This window comes from Chaetomium strumarium, assembly GCF_033439665.1.
Source record: "Chaetomium strumarium strain CBS 333.67 chromosome Unknown B0T15scaffold_6, whole genome shotgun sequence".
Classification (NCBI taxonomy): Eukaryota; Fungi; Ascomycota; class Sordariomycetes; order Sordariales; family Chaetomiaceae; genus Chaetomium; species Chaetomium strumarium.
In genome coordinates, this window is record NW_026944434.1 from 219,926 (window position 1) to 239,160 (window position 19,235).

General features: G+C 56.1%; 7 protein-coding genes across 7 annotated transcripts; 4 read left to right on the forward strand and 3 right to left on the reverse strand.

Moving 5' to 3' along the window:
- Window positions 1-2,047: 2,047 nt before the first annotated feature.
- On the forward strand, window positions 2,048-3,512 carry B0T15DRAFT_568643 (uncharacterized protein; the record flags this gene model as incomplete). Its single annotated transcript, XM_062870777.1, has 2 exons — window positions 2,048-2,356; window positions 2,462-3,512. Exons 1-2 carry the CDS (start codon window positions 2,334-2,336, stop codon window positions 3,510-3,512), a joined length of 1,074 nt encoding a protein of 357 aa, XP_062718657.1. The 5' UTR covers window positions 2,048-2,333.
- A 275-nt stretch (window positions 3,513-3,787) lies between these two features.
- B0T15DRAFT_258350 (concanavalin A-like lectin/glucanase domain-containing protein) lies at window positions 3,788-5,200 on the reverse strand. The gene is made up of 2 exons (XM_062863285.1): window positions 4,805-5,200; window positions 3,788-4,722 (listed from the first exon to the last, which is right to left on the reverse strand). Exons 1-2 carry the CDS (start codon window positions 4,939-4,941, stop codon window positions 4,044-4,046), a joined length of 816 nt encoding a protein of 271 aa, XP_062718658.1. The 5' UTR covers window positions 4,942-5,200; the 3' UTR covers window positions 3,788-4,043.
- Window positions 5,201-5,890: 690 nt separating this feature from the next.
- On the reverse strand, window positions 5,891-7,082 carry B0T15DRAFT_513109 (uncharacterized protein; the record flags this gene model as incomplete). Its single annotated transcript, XM_062868022.1, has 5 exons — window positions 5,891-5,899; window positions 6,021-6,249; window positions 6,541-6,677; window positions 6,709-6,924; window positions 7,059-7,082. 5 exons carry the CDS (start codon window positions 7,080-7,082, stop codon window positions 5,891-5,893), a joined length of 615 nt encoding a protein of 204 aa, XP_062718659.1.
- A 2,522-nt stretch (window positions 7,083-9,604) lies between these two features.
- B0T15DRAFT_559308 (uncharacterized protein) lies at window positions 9,605-12,735 on the forward strand (the record flags this gene model as incomplete). Its single annotated transcript, XM_062870503.1, has 11 exons — window positions 9,605-9,653; window positions 9,762-9,851; window positions 9,900-10,241; window positions 10,315-10,622; window positions 10,671-10,775; window positions 10,857-10,981; window positions 11,025-11,100; window positions 11,212-11,732; window positions 11,849-12,166; window positions 12,402-12,652; window positions 12,719-12,735. The coding sequence occupies 11 exons, from the start codon at window positions 9,605-9,607 to the stop codon at window positions 12,733-12,735; spliced, it is 2,202 nt and encodes a 733-aa protein (XP_062718660.1).
- Window positions 12,736-13,174: 439 nt separating this feature from the next.
- On the reverse strand, window positions 13,175-14,449 carry B0T15DRAFT_504181 (uncharacterized protein; the record flags this gene model as incomplete). Its single annotated transcript, XM_062867490.1, has 1 exon — window positions 13,175-14,449. Exon 1 carries the CDS (start codon window positions 14,120-14,122, stop codon window positions 13,175-13,177), a length of 948 nt encoding a protein of 315 aa, XP_062718661.1. The 5' UTR covers window positions 14,123-14,449.
- Window positions 14,450-14,586: 137 nt separating this feature from the next.
- On the forward strand, window positions 14,587-16,678 carry B0T15DRAFT_538467 (uncharacterized protein). Its single transcript, XM_062869684.1, has 4 exons — window positions 14,587-14,830; window positions 14,888-15,223; window positions 15,290-15,701; window positions 15,778-16,678. Exons 1-4 carry the CDS (start codon window positions 14,812-14,814, stop codon window positions 16,565-16,567), a joined length of 1,557 nt encoding a protein of 518 aa, XP_062718662.1. The 5' UTR covers window positions 14,587-14,811; the 3' UTR covers window positions 16,568-16,678.
- Window positions 16,679-16,920: 242 nt separating this feature from the next.
- On the forward strand, window positions 16,921-17,785 carry B0T15DRAFT_559315 (heterokaryon incompatibility protein-domain-containing protein; the record flags this gene model as incomplete). Its single annotated transcript, XM_062870504.1, has 2 exons — window positions 16,921-17,685; window positions 17,756-17,785. One exon carries the CDS (start codon window positions 16,921-16,923, stop codon window positions 17,683-17,685), a length of 765 nt encoding a protein of 254 aa, XP_062718663.1. The 3' UTR covers window positions 17,756-17,785.
- Between the last annotated feature and the right edge of the window lie 1,450 nt (window positions 17,786-19,235).

The following is a 19,235-nucleotide window of genomic DNA, read 5'->3' on the forward strand; positions in this document are numbered from 1 at the left end:
CCTGGGGCTGGCCAATGTCAATCTCGGCACTAGAACATCTTGCAGCCCAGTTGTTGCTGGCTAAGGGAGACATCCAGCCTTTGGGTGAACGGTGGATCTACAACTTCCTGAACCGGCACCCGGAATTGAAAGCTCGAAGGTCCCGGGCATTGGACCAAGCTAGGAAGGATGCTGTCGATCACAACACGTTACAACATTGGTTCGAGCTATATCAAACTATCAAGTTGGCTTATAACATCGCTGACGACGACACCTACAACATGGATGAAAAGGGGTGTATAAAAGGCATTGGGGACAACCACAAAGTCATTGTTCCGAGGGATTCATTAGAGCCGACCGTCGTTCAACCCGGTAACCGCGAATGGGTCTCTATTATCGAATGCATCTCGGCCAACAATTACGTCCTTCCACCCTTCGTCATCTTCCAGGGCAAACGCATTCAACAAGCGTGGATTCCCAAGGACCTCGACCCCCAGTTTGTTATCCGGGTTAGTGAGAACGGCTGGACCGATTGCAACATTGCTCTAGAATGGATCCGACACTTCGACAAGTATACGGCACCCCGAACACATGGTAAATACCGGCTCCTCATTCTTGACGGCCATGCAAGCCATGTTTCACCCCAGTTCGTGGAATACTGCGAGGAGCACAACATCATACCACTTTGCTTACCAGCACACTCGACACATGAATTACAACCTCTTGATGTCGGGGTCTTCGGGCCGTTGGCTTAGGCTTACCGTAAGTTAGTTACTGAAGGGGCATTGTTCGGAGCTGTCAAGGTAGATAACCACCAGTTCCTCCGGTATTATGAGAAGGCCCGGGCTTGCATTTTCCGGAACATTCCGGAGGCATGGAGAGGAGCTGGGTTACTACCTTACAACCCAGAGAAGGTCCTAGCCCGGCATAGGCCAGCCGAGGCACCTATAACGGCACTGGCACTGGCACCGGCACCTACATCGGCATCCGCAATGGCACCCGCAACGGCACCCGCAACGGCACCCAGACCCAGGACCTCTGACCGGCCGAAGACCCCAGCGATGGTCAGTATTACTGATCAACAGGGTCGTCGAGTCGAGCTCCCGGTGACTGGCGACATGGCTACAAACATCAACCAGGTTGTGGAGGAACTGTTCCAGATTTGTGATACCCCCAAGAGAGCCAGGCTGTCCTGGATAAAGACTACTTCCTAACTATGCAAGCTGACAATACCAAACTCAGGGCCCTGACCCAGGAAGTAGTGAAAAAGAGGTTCGAGAGCCGGAAAAAGTCCTCGAGGAAGCACTTTGGTGAGGCCCGGGTACTGACTGTGGAAGACATCCGGGCTCGCATAAGTGAAAGGTAGGCTAAGGAAGCCGTGGAAGCCAGGGAAAAGGAACGTCGTATAGCATTAAGAGGGGTAGTGGGCTTTGCGAAGGGTGTTTGGAAGGACTACAAAATGGGCCCAGATGTGTTCAAGTAGGTGGATTTGCATGTGTTTTCCAGACCCCCATTGTTTTCTGGCCATGGCACTGTCGTCGGCTTGTGAATAGCTTCAATTTTTTGACCCAGTTGTGATCATGTTGGTGATGGTGGGCATGGTGTTATGGTGCCCCTAAATTAGCCGAATTGCCTGGCCCGGATCCATGCACGGCCCGGATCTATGTAGGTGACGTTAGTTAACGGGCACTAATCAAGACGATCAAGCACACCTACACTACAGTAGGTAACTATCCGCTTGGCAGACTGGTTAAATTCACAGGATGAAGTCTTTCCGACTGGGCTGGGCCGCGGCGGGCCGCCACCCCTGGACAAAAGCGAAGGCCAGAGAGGAAGCGGGCGCAGTACCCCGAACAAGGTGCTCAACATTCCCCTTCCCCCCATAATAAAAGTGAGGCTCAGTCAAGACCTCGCTCGTTGGCAATCCGGCCCCCACGTGTGATCGTCGGGGTACCCAACGCTGCCAAGAAGCTGTTGGTTCTTTTGTGAACCAGGGCAGGCTACCCCATGAGAGGAGCACATCTCCAAGAGTGCATTTCCACACATGAGCTAGGGGGGAAAGCGCTCTAGAAGGCCATGCACCAATAGGAGGTCCTGCCGGTACGGGCCTTCGTTGCCGACATCCCGCAGTCCCGCCAATCCCACAATCCCACAGCCCGATCCCACCCAGGGCTTATGCTTACGTGCCGGATCTGGCCAGCCGGACAGAAATCCTTAGTCTTGCCTGTGTTGCCTGTGTTGCCTGTCTTTTATTAGCCTGGCGTGTTGAGGATACCCTGTCTCCCTCCCGTCATCATCCGTTATTATCGTCCTGCCGAGTCTTGCCAACTCAGGATCCCACGGCATCTGCCGCTATGCCGATGTTTACTCAAGGAAGGTCACTGACGGCTCTAGCGACTGGTCTATTCGTCGGTCTCGTCCTCTTATGCTTCTCCTACCTCTACAATGCGAAGACGCAGCTGTCCAACCTCGGAGACCCGAGAACCCGGTTGGACTTGAGTCCACCACCGCCCGCTTGCACCAACCGCGCCCCCGACGACGACGTGATACCAAACCAGGTCCACTTCGTCTACATCCTTAAGAACACCAGCCACGACTTCAACTTCGAGTTCAGTCATTTTCTCTCCATCTATGCGGCGTGGCACTACTGGCGTCCGCAAGCCATCTACCTCCATACGAATGTCGCAGCCGACAGCCGCTCGGTCGCCCGCGCCCGCAACGGAACGGCCGGCAAGTGGAACCACTACATCTTCACGTTCTTCAACCTGACGGTGCACGAGGTCGACGTGCCGACGCACGCCGGCAACGGGGTGGAACTGCAAAACATCGAACACAAGTCCGACTTTGTGCGCGTCAAGGCCCTGTACGAGCTCGGCGGCGTCTACATCGACTTCGACGTCCACCCGCTCCGCAATATCCGGCCGCTCCGCGAGAGCGGCTTCCGAGCCATCGCCGGCCGGCAGCTGGGCGGCCAGATCAACAGCGGCACCTTCATGACGGCCCGCGGCGGGAAGCTGGCCAGGCTGTGGATGGAGCAGATGCACGTCGCCTACACGGGCGGCTGGACGACCCACTCCAACGAGGTCATCACCCGGGTCGGCCAGCGGCTGGTGCGGGAGCCGGGCGAGATGCTGATCATGGAGCAAGACGCCTTCGCGCCGGGGAGCTGGAAGGACGAGGATACCGACGCGCTGTTTGCCGTCCACGGCGACGCCCCCTCCAACTTACCTCCCAACGATACTAGTGCTACTACCGACGTAAAACTTGACCTTCCGTCCCACGACGAGGCGTTTGCCGACCGCTGGGACCACCCGGAGCGGTTCCCCGAGTGGGAGCGGGACTGGTCGCACACCTATCTGCTGCATGCCTTCACGCCGGACCGCTGGCACCACAAGGTGCCGGGCTTTGACCACATCACGCCGCGATACGTGCTCGAGAGACGGAGCAACTTTGCCCGTGCGGTCTACCCGGTGGCCAAGGTTTTGTTGGACCAGGGGTTGATCGGCGTGGAGGACTCGCATACTGGGTTGTAGAGTAGTAGTAACCTGTACTACTACTACCTGGGCTGTTTGTGTGTTGTACTTTACAAGGGGGGTTTCTTACACATACAGGGAGACAAAGCGGTACTGGAGTTCGGGGATACGTGTTTTAGATGGAGTTGTTGGCATTTTGTATGATACTTAACCTATTGTATGCCTCGCCAGGTTTGGCTTGGGCAAACAAGACCATTCGATACGGCACTGATAAGAAGCCCGCTGAAAGTCGGTGCACTTATTATTAGTATAGTAGTCGAGGTTGCATGTTGAGCAACGGTTTGTGAGACAACTGTGAGCGAGGAGTGTGACGCGAAGGGATCCGGCAGGCCGGTGAACCAGGCGTGTGTGTCCCACAGCATCAGTAGCACGACAGACCAGGCATCAGTCGCACAACCCATACCGCCGACAAGATGAGGCATTGGCAATACTATGCGGTGGCTAAAAGAGAGAGGGAAAAAAAAGAAATCATTGCTCGCTAATCAAAGGTACAATAGTAAGAAACGCAACAGACAAGGCTCCTTCCCAGGATCAGGTCGAAGACACGGCGATGTACTTGACCTCCATCATCGAACTCAACCCATCCGCCGTCTGGTCATTGGGCGCGCCAGGGAAGTTCCCGCCCACCGCAATGTTCAAAATAAAATACATGGGCGAGTGCGCAATGGTCTTCCAGATGCCCTCGTCCTTGACATCCGCGCCCGTGACCGTATTGTACTTGGTCTGGTCCAAAAACCAGTTGATGCTCTGCTTATTAAAATCCGGATCGGTGCGATCGACCTCCAGCGCCCAGGTATGGAACCCATTATCCCCGAGCGGCACCGTCTTGGTCAGGGCGCCGCAGGGCACGTCGCCCTTGCCGCAGTGCGGCGTGCCGTGGCCCTTGGCGTCGCCGTTGATGCGCTCCATGATGTCCAGCTCGCCGCACTCGGGCCAGGGCACCCCCTGCCGCGACGACTCGCCCAGCATCCAGAAGGCCGGCCAGATGCCCTGCGACTTCTCCTTGGGCGCGTCGCCGAAGCGGAGCACCGACTCGAACCGCGTCACTTTCTTGTCCTCCGGCGTGAAGCTGGCCTTGGACTCGATGCGGCCCGACGTCCACTTCCCGTCGGCCGACTTGCGCGGGATGACGAGGACGGTGCCCTTGCCTGAGAGCTGGAGGTTGTCCGTTGAGGTGGTGTATTGCTGCACTTCGTTGTTGACATGTAGGCTAAAGATAAAGGTGAGATTTGTTGGCGCTGGGTGTGACTACTAGTATGGAAAGGGGATTAGGAGAAAGAGGGGGTTCTTACTCAGTTATGAAATTCCATTGGGATGTGTCCACGGACTGGCCGGGCGCTCCGTCGAAAGTGATGTTCTGGACGAGATTGAAGCTTTGCCGAGCCAAGACAGAAAGCCCGACTAGGACGGAAGAGTCGAGAGCCACCATTGTAGTTGTCTATCGAATTTGAATCCAGGCGAGGATGACAAGGGGTTGGGCTCTAACCAAAGAGGGATAAGGGATCCTTCCAGCTGAAACTGAAACTAGGAGACAGGGAAATAATGAGTTCGTAGGGAGTTGCCTTGGTGGTGAATACAGCAAAGGGGTCGACATGGGGGCATTCGTAGGATTTGTATGCGCGTCGACGTGGGGGCCATAGCCCGTTCTGAAGAGCTCTAGGGGAGCTCGTGCCATATCTCTCTCAGCCAAAAGCGTTATGGCAAGCCTGAAACAACGGACATACGACGCTGACTCCCACCAAAGTGGGCGATGTAGTGGGCTGCGTCGTTTGTAGAGACATCCATGGTGCTGTGGTGGTAGCCCCGAGGGCCGACTCACCAGGGCGACCGGGCCCAAGAGAGAGCCCGATATTGTACCTAACCCCTAGATATGAGGAGTAGTGGAGTTGTGAAGGAGGGCTGCTCGCAGTGCTGGAGATCCGCAAGTCATTGCTCCGTCGTATGTTTGTTGGTCAATGGCTTGGCTTCCATGCTAGTCGTGGTCGTGTAGACCTGTTTTGTGGTGGATTGAGAGTTTGACAATGTGTCACTGACCGGAATGGCCCGGTGGCTCCCGGCCCACAAAGGGTCTTGTCCCGTCATGGTGGTTGGGCTCAGATGAGGTACATAGCGGGGTTGTGCTAAGCTTTTGTGGTCGGGAGGAGGCCAATGAGTCTTGGGGCTGGTCAACGGGACGGCCGTCTGTGAGATGTGAAACACGGTCCCCCGCCTGGCCATGTTGGTGAGAAACATACGCCACACGGGCCGCAACCGGGGCCAACCAGAGTATCGGGACTTACAAACCAACAAACGAGGTTGGTATATCGATAGCTGCAGTCAGCACATTTCTGGTAGTGAAAATGTCCTGATTCTGGTGGCTGCTTGTCACTGGCTGAACATTAGACTACCTACACAGTACATACCCAGGGGTTAGGATGAAAAGGGGTAAACAAAGCGGTTGCTTACGTAAGCCGGAACGTTACTCTCCTCTTCCCTTCATCTTCGTTCTTTTCTTTCTTATCCTCTTACCATTCTTTCGTATGTCTTCGCTCTGGGGTAAAAGGTTTTATGTAGGGCCTCACCCAGCGATGGCCTTCCCCGGTTCTGCCGGGACATGGAGAAGCGCAGGGGCAGGGTGGAACACGAACTAAGGCCGAGCCAGAAGGAGCTGTCAACTGGATGATGCAACGCGAGCGCGTGCTCCTCGACTTTGTCAAGTCCAAAATCGAGGAAAAAGTGGTGGCACCGCCTGAGTGCTCTGTCATGGGATCACCGTAAGGTCAGTTGTTATAGATCGCGATGGGATGGTTTGGGAGCGGCGAGAGAAGAAACTCCGTTGGGAAGAGTCCAGAGTCCATGTTTGAGCGCCGAAGCGTAGGGTCACTGGCGGCGTTCACAAAAGGCCCGGGTTTTCAAGACAGCATAACGTGCCGACGAGTAAGCGTAATGCAGAAGCCTTCATACTCAATCCTGATATCATAAGTACCGAAGCAAACGACAAAAACAAAGATCGACGCCTCCCACGGGGCCCCGAGCGCACGATGCTTACTGCTGCCGCTTGAGCACGATCTTGAGGGGCCGGCCGGGGTGCTCTTCGTCCTCCTTCACTTCCTCTCCCCTATGCTCTTCGCCTTTCTCCTCCCACTCGTTACCGGAGTCGTATCCCTCCTCATCCCCCTCGTCCTCCTCAGCGTCGGCGAGGCGTGGGGGGCTTCACCGCGCGGGGTGCGATATCATCTTTGTCGTCGTTGTCATCTTCATTCTCATCCTGCTCCTCCTCGTCGTCGTCGGGGTTTGAGTGACAGCGGCATCTCTCGCGGTGCCCCGCGTCAAAGGCGGCGATCACCATCTTGATGCCCGTCCAGGCGTTCCGGACGGTTCCCTCCGTTAGGCCGAGGCGTTCGGCGACTGCGGCGTAGTCTAACCCGGTACCCTAAATAGAAATCTAGCCGTTAGTGTTTGGGTCAGCTTTGCGATGATGCGTGAAGGGTGCATTGCAAAAATGGTGAGAAAAATCCAGGTTTAGACGAGAATTGGCAAAAGACGCTGTGTGAATCCCGCACGAACCAACCCTGTCCCGCTCTGGGCCATCTACCAGAGGAGGTGATGTTGTTGATATGGCCGGAACTAGAAGGTCATAGCCAAGACGTCTCGTTTTATAGGATGCGCTTCGTGGCTTCTGTCGCCTCGGGAGGTTCGGCTCCTTCGCTGGCAGCGTCCGACCGGGGTGCCATGTGCTTCCTCGACATTGTGTGGGTTAAGCTTCTTGGTCACCGTTCGATGAAAGAAGCAAACACTCCGGCTTGGGAGTGTCTCGGTGTTGTGTGGTCGAAGTCACCTGGGACATTTGGGATGAGGGCGAGTACTAAGATTGAAGTTCCACCTCCGAACCTCATTATCATAAACTTCGGCCTCGTATGCTCACTGGAAATAACCCCATAGACATACCCTCACCGTGCGTACCACGCTGGACTATTGAAGAGCCCCTGGCCGTAATGGCATAGTTGCCACGCCAACGCCTTCTACTCGAGGCGTCGGATAACGGGATGGAACTCGGCCTCTCTCGCGGGTGTGGCAAGCATCGCCCGCCTTGACAGCAGCCATGGAGATCGCTCGACGTACCGCTGGCTGCATGTCCGGGAGTGTGGCAGGAAGGAGACAGTGCTCGTATTCTGCAAACACTGCGGCGATGTGCTTCAACCTACCGAACGGCCATTCTCTGCGACACATTGGACCCGTCGAGGGTCTGAGAGCGCAGGAATGGCTCCTCCCGTGAATCAAAGAGTAAGGGAGCGCAAGGGGGCAGTAGGTAATCAAACAAGCCATGACTTACTCGAGGAAAGTCCGGGAGTGTGCTGAGGCTGTGCAGCAGAACCCTCTACTGCCGAGCCGAGAATAACGCCAGCGGCGTCTCCGAAGTTGCCTGGCCAGGAGAGAGAGTGTGAGCGGCGGGGGCAGTGGCGCGGGGGGTACGGGCCGCGCACTCGGCCCAATGTCCGACGAGGCGGATGCGAGTGGGCGGCTGGGCCGGATTCGCGGTGACGGAGGGCGACGGCGCGGCGGGTGCGGAAGCCATGCGTGCACTAGTTGCGGCGAGGGTTAGCAATGTATCAAAGCAATGTACCAACGTCGTCCTGCAGTGAACGACTTCGCCGCTCTTCACTTCACCAGAAGCATCGTTGCTGTCTCTGTCCAGGCATAGGGAAGCTTACAGGGTTTTGTTGGGGGGGGGGGGGAAGGATCTAGGTCCAACCGACGACAGATGCTGGCCGCGAAGGGGAGGTCTTGTTAGGTGGGATTTTCCGTTTTAGGAATGGCTCTTTTGTTAGATGTGTGAATGTCTGTTGCGGTTTGTGATGTCGTTAGACTCAGGAAAAAACATTGATGTGGGAGGATGAGGAGAATTTATGCTTGGGAGCAGTAGGTGAATCGCCGCTCTGGCTTCGACATACCATGCTGGTTCGTGGGTGAGGAAGCACGGGCTGGAGGTAATGTCTGTATGACGAGTCGACGTGTTATTTCTGGTTTCTTCCCATCTCTCTGGATCTATTAGGTGTTGAAGTTGGTGCGGAACCACTGAAGCCCCTGAAGCAGCACGAAGGGCCCTCGGAATCTGCCATCACAAAGCGGATTTTGCACACTGTGATGCCGAATTGCTTTACCATGGAGCCAACCATGTGGAGAGGAGACTGACACACTCTGACGACGATGCGTTCAGATCCGCCGAGCCTCAAATCTGATAAGTTCTTCCCAAACGGGTAATGGCGACATCATAGCCATGCACCTACTGAAACAAACACCACTACGGCCAATGAAGCCATAGGATCTACGGTGTTTGTTCCACAGAGGCTACTAATACTGCGGCCCCAACACGCTTGTGGTATGGATGGTGAGCTGGCAGGTATTGCCTGTTGTCTTCCATCGGTTCTTGTACTGTACATCCTACTGCACAAGCTTCATGTCGATGTGCGAGCCAGATGCTTCTTTGCTATGGCTAACTCTACCCATGTTAAGATTCACATAGGTTACCGAGGTGAACTCGACGGTTACTATGCGCTGAGCATGCGTTGTCACTCAAAACAATTGGAATGGGGAACGCTCGTGCGAAGAGGAGAACGGAAAACAGAATTCGTAGTGCTTACGGGTGAAGAGTGTACAGGACCAAGTTGAACAGAGGTCAAGCAGCTGGCGTTACTGTTTCTTCAGCCATGTCACCTTAGAGACACGAGGACTAACTTAAAGGCTGTAGTGAGTACTATTGGCTACAGAGCTATGGCCCGGCTTAACAGAAGAGCGATCATCGCTAATATACCCAACTGGGAGGAAAGAATCAGCTTCAATCCCCACAGTCTCTCTCTCCATCACCATGTGATATGGTCCCGTGGGACTAATCATCATAGGGCCCAAAGGCCACGACGAGACGGGTGTCTCGACTGGCCAATGGGGTAAGCGTTTTCAGATCACGCCTTTCATTTCCGCCCATCAAGACGTAGCTCCAGCTTCCTCGTGGACTTACATGGCCAAAGGCTCCCAGAGGTACTTAAGGACAACATCCGTCCTGCTCTTGACCGTGGGCTTCCAACCACCGCCAGAGACATCAGTTAGCTTTCATGATGGCGTTCAAAACGATACTCCGTTTCATCCTGTCTGCCCTGGTCGCGGGTATGGTGGAAGCCAAGGGAAGCCAAGGGATTGGACTCCACCTGGCAACCCGAGGTCTTCTCCAAACCCACGCGTCTCTGGCTGGCAGAGGCGTTGTTTTGTACCCAGCACATGCTCCCGACCATAACATTGACGACGGCGAGCACTTGGCGCCCGCACAGTACCACGTGCTTTACTACGCCCAAGAGGGCCACCGCCGTAAGATGCTCCCCCGGGCGTACTTGGTCTCGCACTGATATGTGTTAGCGGCTGTTCATGGAGCAAAGCATGCCACTTTCCGAGCCAATTTCTCCCGGCCGACTATCGTTTTGGACCACTCTAGTCAGCTGAAGTCAATCCGGTGCAAGAACGGCAAGATCAATATCTGCTTCAAGTCCAACTCCACGGGTTTCGTCAAGGCCAGCAACACATGGACGATGAAAACCTTCAACCTCGCCACCTACCACATCGGCTGTGGTGACGAGACCAGCGGACAGCGCTCTTACTTCCTCGCCGAGAACCCTCAGTTTGACCATGATTCCGGCTGTGTCGAGGTGGCCGCTAAACCCCTTGCGCACGAGGAGGCCATTGCGTCGGGAGAGAGATCCAGTGGGGCACCTACCGGGAGAAGGGCAACCCGGTTCCCGTCAAGGACCATGTGAGCGTGTACACGCCTTCCGAGACTTCTATCAACCCGAGACGGGCCAAACCTCGGTCTGCCCCGCCGTCGATTCGGAAGCCCCCGATTCCTGCACGTCGAGGGTTCCCCGTCACGGCATGCCAGGGAACGCCACCAATGGGACAGACCCGGACGCGCCGCCTTTCCCGCCCGACTTCTTCAAGGACCTGGATGACACGTCGCCCAGGGATATCACCGACGACCTGCAGGCGCTGATCAACTTCTTCCAGACGGACAATTTCGACACGTCCGACATCTCTGACCTGCTCCAGTGGTTCGAGGATCTGGACTTCATCGACTACGATGGAACCGTGTGGATCGAACCGGAGGATATTGCGGGGGGACTGGACAAACGGTAGCTTCTCGCGCGCGAGGCACGTCAACTCCTCCGGCGCCGCATCATGCAGAGGCGCGGCTGGGGCTTGTTCGAGGGGATCTACAACGCCGCCAAGGCACTGGTGAACGTGAGCTGTCTTCTCTACTTATAAGTTTATGATGATAATAACCCATTTATCACTCTTGCTTACCCTGGAAATATGGAACAGAAAATTGGCGACTATGTCTCAACCGCCGTGAAGACGATCCTGGGCGTGGGAGACAAGCTTGTCAGCCTGGCCATTGTGGCGGCCAAGGTGATCGCCGTCCCGTTCGGAGTCCCGTTCGACGAGTCGTACAAGAACGACTTCACCTTTCAACTACACGGCCAAGGGCAGCGCCACGAACCGCCCGCCCCAGATCTTCGGCTACACCAACGGCTTCAACCTCGTCGACACTGGAGGCGTGTACAGCGTGTAGTGCGCCAAGTGCGGCGTGTCGGGCGAGTTCACGGTCGAGGGGCGTCTGGCGTTCAACATCCGGGACGGCATCACCTAGGGCTACGTCGCCCTGGTCAACGTCTAGAACTTCCACGTCGACGCCGTCTTCGGCGTCACCCTCGAGGTGCAGTATGGCAAGCCCATTGAGGCGCTGAATCAGCCGATTGCCTCGGTTCCCATGAGCCCGCTCACGATTTCGGGCATTATCACTCTTGGCCCGCAGCTTACCATCAGCGGCTCCCTGGATCTTGTGCTCAACGGCCAGGCGGAGCTCCTGATTGGGAGCAGCCTGAAGATCGCCCCCGGTGAGGCCCGATTGAGTCTTGTGGAAAGAGAGGACAACAGTTTCACGGGCTTTGAGACTGCGTTCGACCCTGTCGCCAAGTTCAACGGCGCGCTCACGGCGTCGGTGGAACTGGGTCTGCCCATCACCATCGAGGTCGGCGTCGAGATTCTGAACGTCAAGTTCAAGAAGACGGTCGGCCTGACCAACAAGCCTTCCGTCTACGGCATGGCCACCCTGAACCTCAACCTGCCCGTGCTGTGCAAGGGCGTCACGCTCAGTGTTGGGGTGGAGAGCCGCATCTACATCTCGGCCATCGGCTTGTGAAACTACGACGTCCGGACGGATATTCTCTACCAGAGGGCACTGGGCTGCGTGACGTGAGTGGAACACGAAGTCTATCCAGCTACCGTGTGCTGATACTGCAATGAATGACTAGCGCCGAGGGCTTCAACTCTCTCATCTCGGTGCCCGACCTGACCGTGACCACCGCGGTCCCGCTGGCCGTGGGCGGGGACATCGCGAACATCAAGCCCAACATCACGGACGTCTCGGCCGGCCTGATCCAGAACATAACCAATAACATGGGATTCAAAGTCATCATGAACGAAGACCGGACCTCGATCCTCGTGTCCGGCAAGGATGCCTTCGTCTACCTCGTCGACACTCAAGAAGCGTACGACGTGAGCTCGCCGTGGGGATCCGTCAACCTGGCCTCGGGCACCATCAACTTCGACGTCTTTGGCCGCGTGCTTTCGTTCATCATCGACCGGCACGCCCACGTCGTGACCAGCGTCTAGGTCTTTGAATTTGACAAGGTCGCCGGCAATACCTACGCAGCGTACGTCTATTCCACTACTAGTAGTAGCATCTCCTTCCCCTTTCCCCTTCCCTTTTCCTTCTTCTAACATCCCATCCCCTAACTGCATCCTAGTACTACCTAGTACTACCTAGTACTAACCAGATCCATTCTAATTATCATCAAAAAACAGCGCCTTCACCCCCGTCAAGTCCTCCGACGGCAAGACGCGATACACGGTCGTGTACACGGTCAACGGCGTGACGGTCACCTACTTCCCGACCTTCTGCAAGACCCCCGCCGGCCTGCGGCTGTACCCCACCTACTATCTCATCGACGTGGACGGCAACATCCAGACCACGCCGGTCTACCAACAGGCCGTCAGGGAAGGGTTCAACGACTTCTACATCAGCGACCCCCTTGGGCTCCGCGAGCTCCCGGACGGTGCAGTTGGTTGCTGCTTGATATCATTTTGGGGTACTACTAGGAGTAGTACTATTCCGTTGCTAGTACTAGTGAGGCTTTGAGTGCCGGCGAGTGGTGTGTTGGTACTACATGTAGGTATAGTGCATTGTTAGCTGATAGGGGGATGGAGGGTAACGTTAGGGTTTTGGAAGTAGGGCGGGAGGGATATGGGCCATGATTCAACTCATGACTCTCCTCCATTGTTTTGACATCCCATACCAGTATTTCTTCTTGTCAGGTAGCCATACAATTTTGCAATCCATTATCCCCTCCTTACGCTACAAGAAAGTCCAGGGTTTGTCGGTACGAAAACCTAGGAAGGTAGATACCGGGAAGCCCAGAGCGGAGAAAGGAAAATGCTAGTACCTACACACCTCATACCATGTTATTCAGTAAGAAAAGTACTCTCTAACCTACCATTTCATCAAACCTGCACACCAACCACCCGACGCTTCAGACACATCCCCAAATCAACTCATATCCCACCCACACCCCTTTCATCTAAATCCCCTGCCGCTCCAACTCCTTCTCCGTCCACTCCCACAACCCCTTCCCCAACCCCTCATCCTTCGCCAACGCACTCTCCCCGCCGGGAACCCCCACCGGCTCGTAGTAACCCCCACTCTGTACCCCGGCCGCCACACTCGCCCACAGCTGGTTCCGCACCCCGTCCTCGACCTCGCTGAACAGCCGCCTCCCGACCCTCACCAGCATCCTCACAAACGCCGGCGTGCCCGTGGCGTTCTCCACCAGCTGCGTGTTCACCATCCCCGGGTGCACGGCCGCCACCGTGAGGTATGGGTATTGCCTCGCCAGCTGCCGCGCCCAGAGCACGTTGGCGAGCTTGCTTTGGGAGTAGCGTCCGACGAATCCTAGATCTTCCGCGGGGGTTTTGAGAAGGGAGAAGTTGATCCCTGGCTTGGGGGCGTAGATGTGCCCGTGGGAGGAGAGGGAGATGACGCGGACGTCTGCGGATAATGAAGAACTTGAAGAAGAAGAAGTGGCGGTTTGGGTCAAGAGAGGGAGGAGCAGTTTGGTGAGTAGCGCGTGGCCCATGTGGTTGGTGCCGAACTGTAGCTCGTAGCCGTCGGCTGTGAGCCCCGGGGGTTGGGCCATGATGCCTGCGTTGAGCATTAGGATGTCGAGGCGGGTGGAAGTGGAGAGCACGGTGGCGGCGGTGCGCTTGACGGACGCGAAGGAGGCGAGGTCTAGCTCGAGAACGCGGATGGGGGCGTCGGGGACGGCTTGGCGGATTTCGGCGGCTGCGGCGTTGCCTTTTTCTGTGCTGCGGGCGGCGAGCCAGATGAGTTGGGGTTGATGCCGGGCGTACTCGAGCACGGCTTGCTTGCCGAGGCCGATGTTGCCACCCGTGACGAGGATTACTTTGTCCGTGAGGGGTGGGATGTCCTTTGCGGGGTTGAAGGAGACAGATTTGTTATTGCAGATCATGGTGATGCGAAACGAGGATGACGGGAATTATTGACGAGCTTGAGGAAGTTTTGATGATGGGGTGAAGAGGTGAAGTGACTGAAGAATGTTAAAGAACGTCGACCTCCATGACAGATCCATCCTTTATATACCGCTCCTCAGGCCCCTGGCACGCTACGTGAGTACGTGCTTGTGAGGAATGAGGATCCGCACACGCGGACAAGTATTGATCCCCGATTGTGGGACCTGTTGAGCCGGTTGTTCCAATATCTAGCCAGTATCTATGCCGGTCAACCTCTTCTCCGCCTCTCGTTCTCCCAGATCGTCAACCGGCGTTGTCCGTAGTCCGTTCGTGGTGTAAGCGGGAGGAACGGCTAGTCCCAAAACGGAATACATTCGTGTGGGTCTCTCAGCAGGAATCCTTATAAACCCTTGACGCGGAGGCTGAGCGAACTCACACCCCTCTTTGCCAATAACCGATACAACCAACATTGTCCTGAAGAGACCGGTCCGGTCCTTCTTGTTATCCCCGGTCCGGACCTGTATACCGCGAGATCTCAGCACAATCACTGCTTGGAATTGTTGAAGGATCAAGTCGGCCACCCGCCCTCGGAATCTCGGACTTAGACGGTTACACCCGTGTGAGCCTGGTCCGCTTCGAGCCATAGCTCCTTGTCTACTTATTCTACCGTTTGTTCCTCGGTTCTCCCATGAAATCCGCTGCGGGAAGTGCGTTGACTGTGAGATGGTTGGCTGTATCACGGCTCAACTAACTCTCCGGTGCAGCCCCGGGTTCCGCCCCCTTTATCATAACCACATCCCTTGCCAAACCCGATCCGAAGACGCGCCGCTTGATCCGCAGCCATGTCATGCGCGGCAAGAATGAGGGCAAGTTTAGGAGCAGCAAGTACGGGCCGCGCCCGCAATGGGTGACCTCTCCGAGAGAGGATGTGGCTTCGAAGAAGGCTACGGGCACGCAGGAGAGAGTCCCGGACCAACCAACAAGGCAACCGAGACAGGATGGTTGGGTACTGATTTCGCCCCGTAAGATCGCAACGGAGCTCTCACTGTATGGGTTCGGTGGTGATATGCAGCCATATGTGCAGGAACTCATCCACCGTGGTGTGTCTGCCTCATCTTCGTCAATGATCTTGTCATGTGAATTACTAAGCCCCGAGGACCCTCTAGCATTCACCATCGTCAAACCATCAATGTACGCATGGCCGGGCATGGCACCTGCCGATCCACAAGAGAATCTGTTCTGCTTCGACAATCTTGCCCAGCATCCCGGGGTCCTCCACTCGACCCTCTTCGTCGCCCAGGCCTTCCATGACTCGGCGGTTGGCAGTTCCGACGGGACAGTCGCCCAGCTCCACTTATCCAAGGCCCTCTCCCACCTGCAACAAAGCCTGAACAACCGGAAAGAAGCCGTCCAACTCTCGACCATGGCCGTCATCACATCCCTGGCCATGGCGGCGGTCCTCGCGGGCGACCTCGATACCGCGGCCAAGCACATGGACGGCCTGTACCGCATTGTCTCGCTGCGCGGCGGCCTGCACTCCCTGGAGCCGGGCAGCATGATAGAGCACAAGGCTCGCTCGTAACGCTTCCCTTTTCTAGTCACATATACTGATTATTTCCTCCCACACTAACCCAACCTACTTTCTGTTACCTAGGATTGACCTCGGTCTCGCAATGGCCCGCGGCACGCCCCTCCGCTTCCTGCGAGACGACCATCTCTCCTGGTCCCCTAACCTCCCACCACCATTATCGTCATCACCCCAAACCCGATCATCATTATCACCCTTCTTCGCAGAACTCGACTCCATCTTCCAATCCCAGCCACCCTGTCGTCCCGATCCACGCCTCCTAAACGTCTGGGCCGACCTGGGTGAGTTCTCCCGGCTGGTCAATGACAATATGACAGCGACGGTATCCTCCAGCAAGCTCACGGCGCTGGCGATCTCGGTGCCGCACCGGCTGCTGCGCTTGAAACCACTACTAGTACTAGTAGGATCCGGGCCGGAGGAGGAGCATTCTTCTTCCCTGCACGAGTTGCTCCGTCTTGGCATGCTGGCGTATGCGAAGATGCTGCTTGTCCGGTTGAGCGGGGTGGGGAGGAAGATGGTTGTGCTCGCGGGGGGGTTGAAGGCGGTGTTGACTGGTTGGGATTATAGCTTGGGGTTGGGTTTGTATGCTGTGGATGATGTAGGCATGGTCAATGGTTGCGAGGAGACGGTCAAGTTACTTCTCTGGGCTTTGTTCGTGGCCAGCATGTCGATCTTTGAGGAGTTGGATCAGATCTGGCTGCGGGAGATGCTGGTGCGGACTGTCTCGGTGCTTGGGCTGCAGACCTGGGCCGAGGCAAGGGCAGCGCTGAAGGGGTTCTTGTGGATCGATGTTGTTTTTGACCAGCCTGGGCAGCGGGTGTTTGAGTGGTGTTATGAAGTTCAAGTCAATGGCTGATAGGAAAGACAAGACACTGTGCTCTTTACTTTTCTTTTCGTGTGAATCATGCTGGATCTACCAGACATTAATGTAAGGGACGAGAACCTGCGTTATACTAAGGTAAGACTGATGTTTAGACTCTGCATCTACGTATTTCCGATTGGCCCCCCGGGCTCTATCAGCTTACGTTTCACACGCAATACGCCGGCACATCCTACTGGGTCGCTCGCCCTTCCAGGCGGGGTAGGGAAAGGGAGCAAACTCAGCAAGGGCTAGCGTGGGTACCTTAAGGTACCTAGGTTGCTCCTCCACACACGATCTGCTCTCGTTACTCCTCATCCTGCACCGAGAACAGCCAGTGTTCACCAACAATGAGATTGATCAACGCCACCACGCTCAAGCTCGAAGAGTTCGTCAACCATGAACAAGCCCCGCCCTACGCCATCCTCTCGCACACCTGGGGCGATGAAGAGGTCACATTCCAGGATATGGCCGACCTAGAGACGGCACGCAAGAAGGCAGGGTTTGCGAAAATCAAGCACTGCTGCCGCCGGGCCCTGTACGAGGGCTGGGACTGGGTGTGGGATGACACGTGCTGCATTGACAAGACGTCGAGTGCCGAGCTGTCGGAATCTATCAATTCCATGTTCCTCTGGTACGAAGCGGCGGAAGTATGCTATGCTTACCTTGCCGACGTCCCTCCGCTGGCCTCGTATCCGAGTGACCAAAAGCATCGGCAAAGGTTGGACTTTGTGAGCAGTCGTTGGTTTACGCGCGGCTGGACGCTGCAGGAGCTGCTGGCGCCGGCCTTTCTCGAGTTCTTCGACAGCGGATGGGGGATGATCGGCTCGCGGGAACAATGGGCGGATGACATCGAGAAGGCGACCGGAATCGAAGTCGACCAGCTGGCCATCTTCCAGCAGTGCTCTGTGGCGACCAAGCTCTCGTGGGCCGCGAATCGAGAGACAACGAGGATCGAGGACCGCGCCTACAGCCTGCTCGGTCTGCTGGGCGTCAATATGCCCTTGATCTACGGGGAGGGCAAGTTGGCATTCATCCGTCTGCAGCATGAACTGACACGTTATTTCAACGATGAGTCCATCTTTGCGTGGGGCTTCCCGTTAGGTATGTCCTAGGTTCGAGAGATACTCACTCCATGGTGGCCTTCGCCTCCGGAACAGACACTGATCATTACGCACTCGCTAGAATCGGGCATTCCGGCTGTATTTGGAGAGAACACAAACCCTGCTGGCGGGCGTAGCTACCGAGACACATTGGTCTTTGCACCTTCGCCTCAGGAGTTTGCCTCCTCACGGGGTATCGTCCCATCGATGATGGACCAGCAACCGCGGTTGTTCCAGATGACAAATGCAGGCCTCAGCATAAAGGCCGAAGTCTTCAAGCTACCTGAAGACGCTTTGAACGCCGACTGGCTTTATTTCATTCAGCTCAACTGCAGCTGGTCCAGGGACCGGCCACCAGTCCAAACCGACACAAACCCTGCCGGGCTTGTGGCGCTCTTTCTCCGCGATGCTCTACCACCAGCCAACAACAACAACATCAACAACGACAACTCGAACTCCGGCCAGGTCCCCGTCTTCTTCACCAAGGTCGGCTGCTCTCTGCTGAACCCTCAGGATGCGGGCAAATGGCAAAGCCTGGGCAAGCACACGATCCTCATTGCCGCTCAAGGTCCCGCAGAGTCCGCGGATGAGAAGATGGAGGTGAACATCCGGTTCCAGCCGTATGGGCTGCACTCGGCCGATGGGCACGCGACCCGGTTCGACCACGCATACTATCTAGGCCGACGGCACCGCCGCACGGGACAATGGGATATCACGAGAACCCAAAGACCGCCGACGACAATAGCCGAGCATGAGGCCTTCATCTGCATTGTCACCGCGGAAGGCAGGTCAAACGGGAGGTCGTTTGGCTATTTGGCCATCGTCAAGTGGAACTGCTTTGTCCGATGGAATCGCTGGAGACCTCGTCCGGGGCCGTCTCGGCGAGGCTTGACGCACGGCATTTGGCGCGTTGGCGGCGCAGGCGCTTCTTCCATGTACGACGAAGACATGCTGAAACTGAAGCTCGACAGCGACCGGGTCCACCGGTACCCAAACACCGCACCGGGGAGCTTGGAGTTTGGCTCCCAGTCTACGGGCATGTATGTATCCGTCACGCCGAGGGGAAACCCGGCCCGCGCGGGCACGAGGCAGTTTCTCGTTAGGCTCTCCCGCATCCTCCACCGACCTCCCCCCACATACATAAGCGACAAGCAAACCCAAGATCGAGACTCGGCGACTACTACTACTAGTAGTAGTAGTGGCTCGCTGCCAAGCGAACACTTACCTGTACGCAACGTTTAGCTTCTTCACATCCCTACGGGACAACAATGGCTTTGTAATGGGCCCTACAGAGCTGTTCAACACCCCTCTCTGCCCGACCTTGCTTTATACTAACTGCCTTGTTACTCATTTTCCCTAATCTTCTCTAGCTTACCATCTCAGAGTGGTCATATCATCATGAATCCAACCAAATCGCCCACAGGCATTCAGATAATCGATAGCAAGTACGTAGGTAGTTACTGTTCGCACCGGCTGCAAATATGTGAAAAAGCCCCTGATCCTCCCAAGATATCTTTATTTATTCTACTTTGGGATTATATGCATGGCACTATTAAATTGAC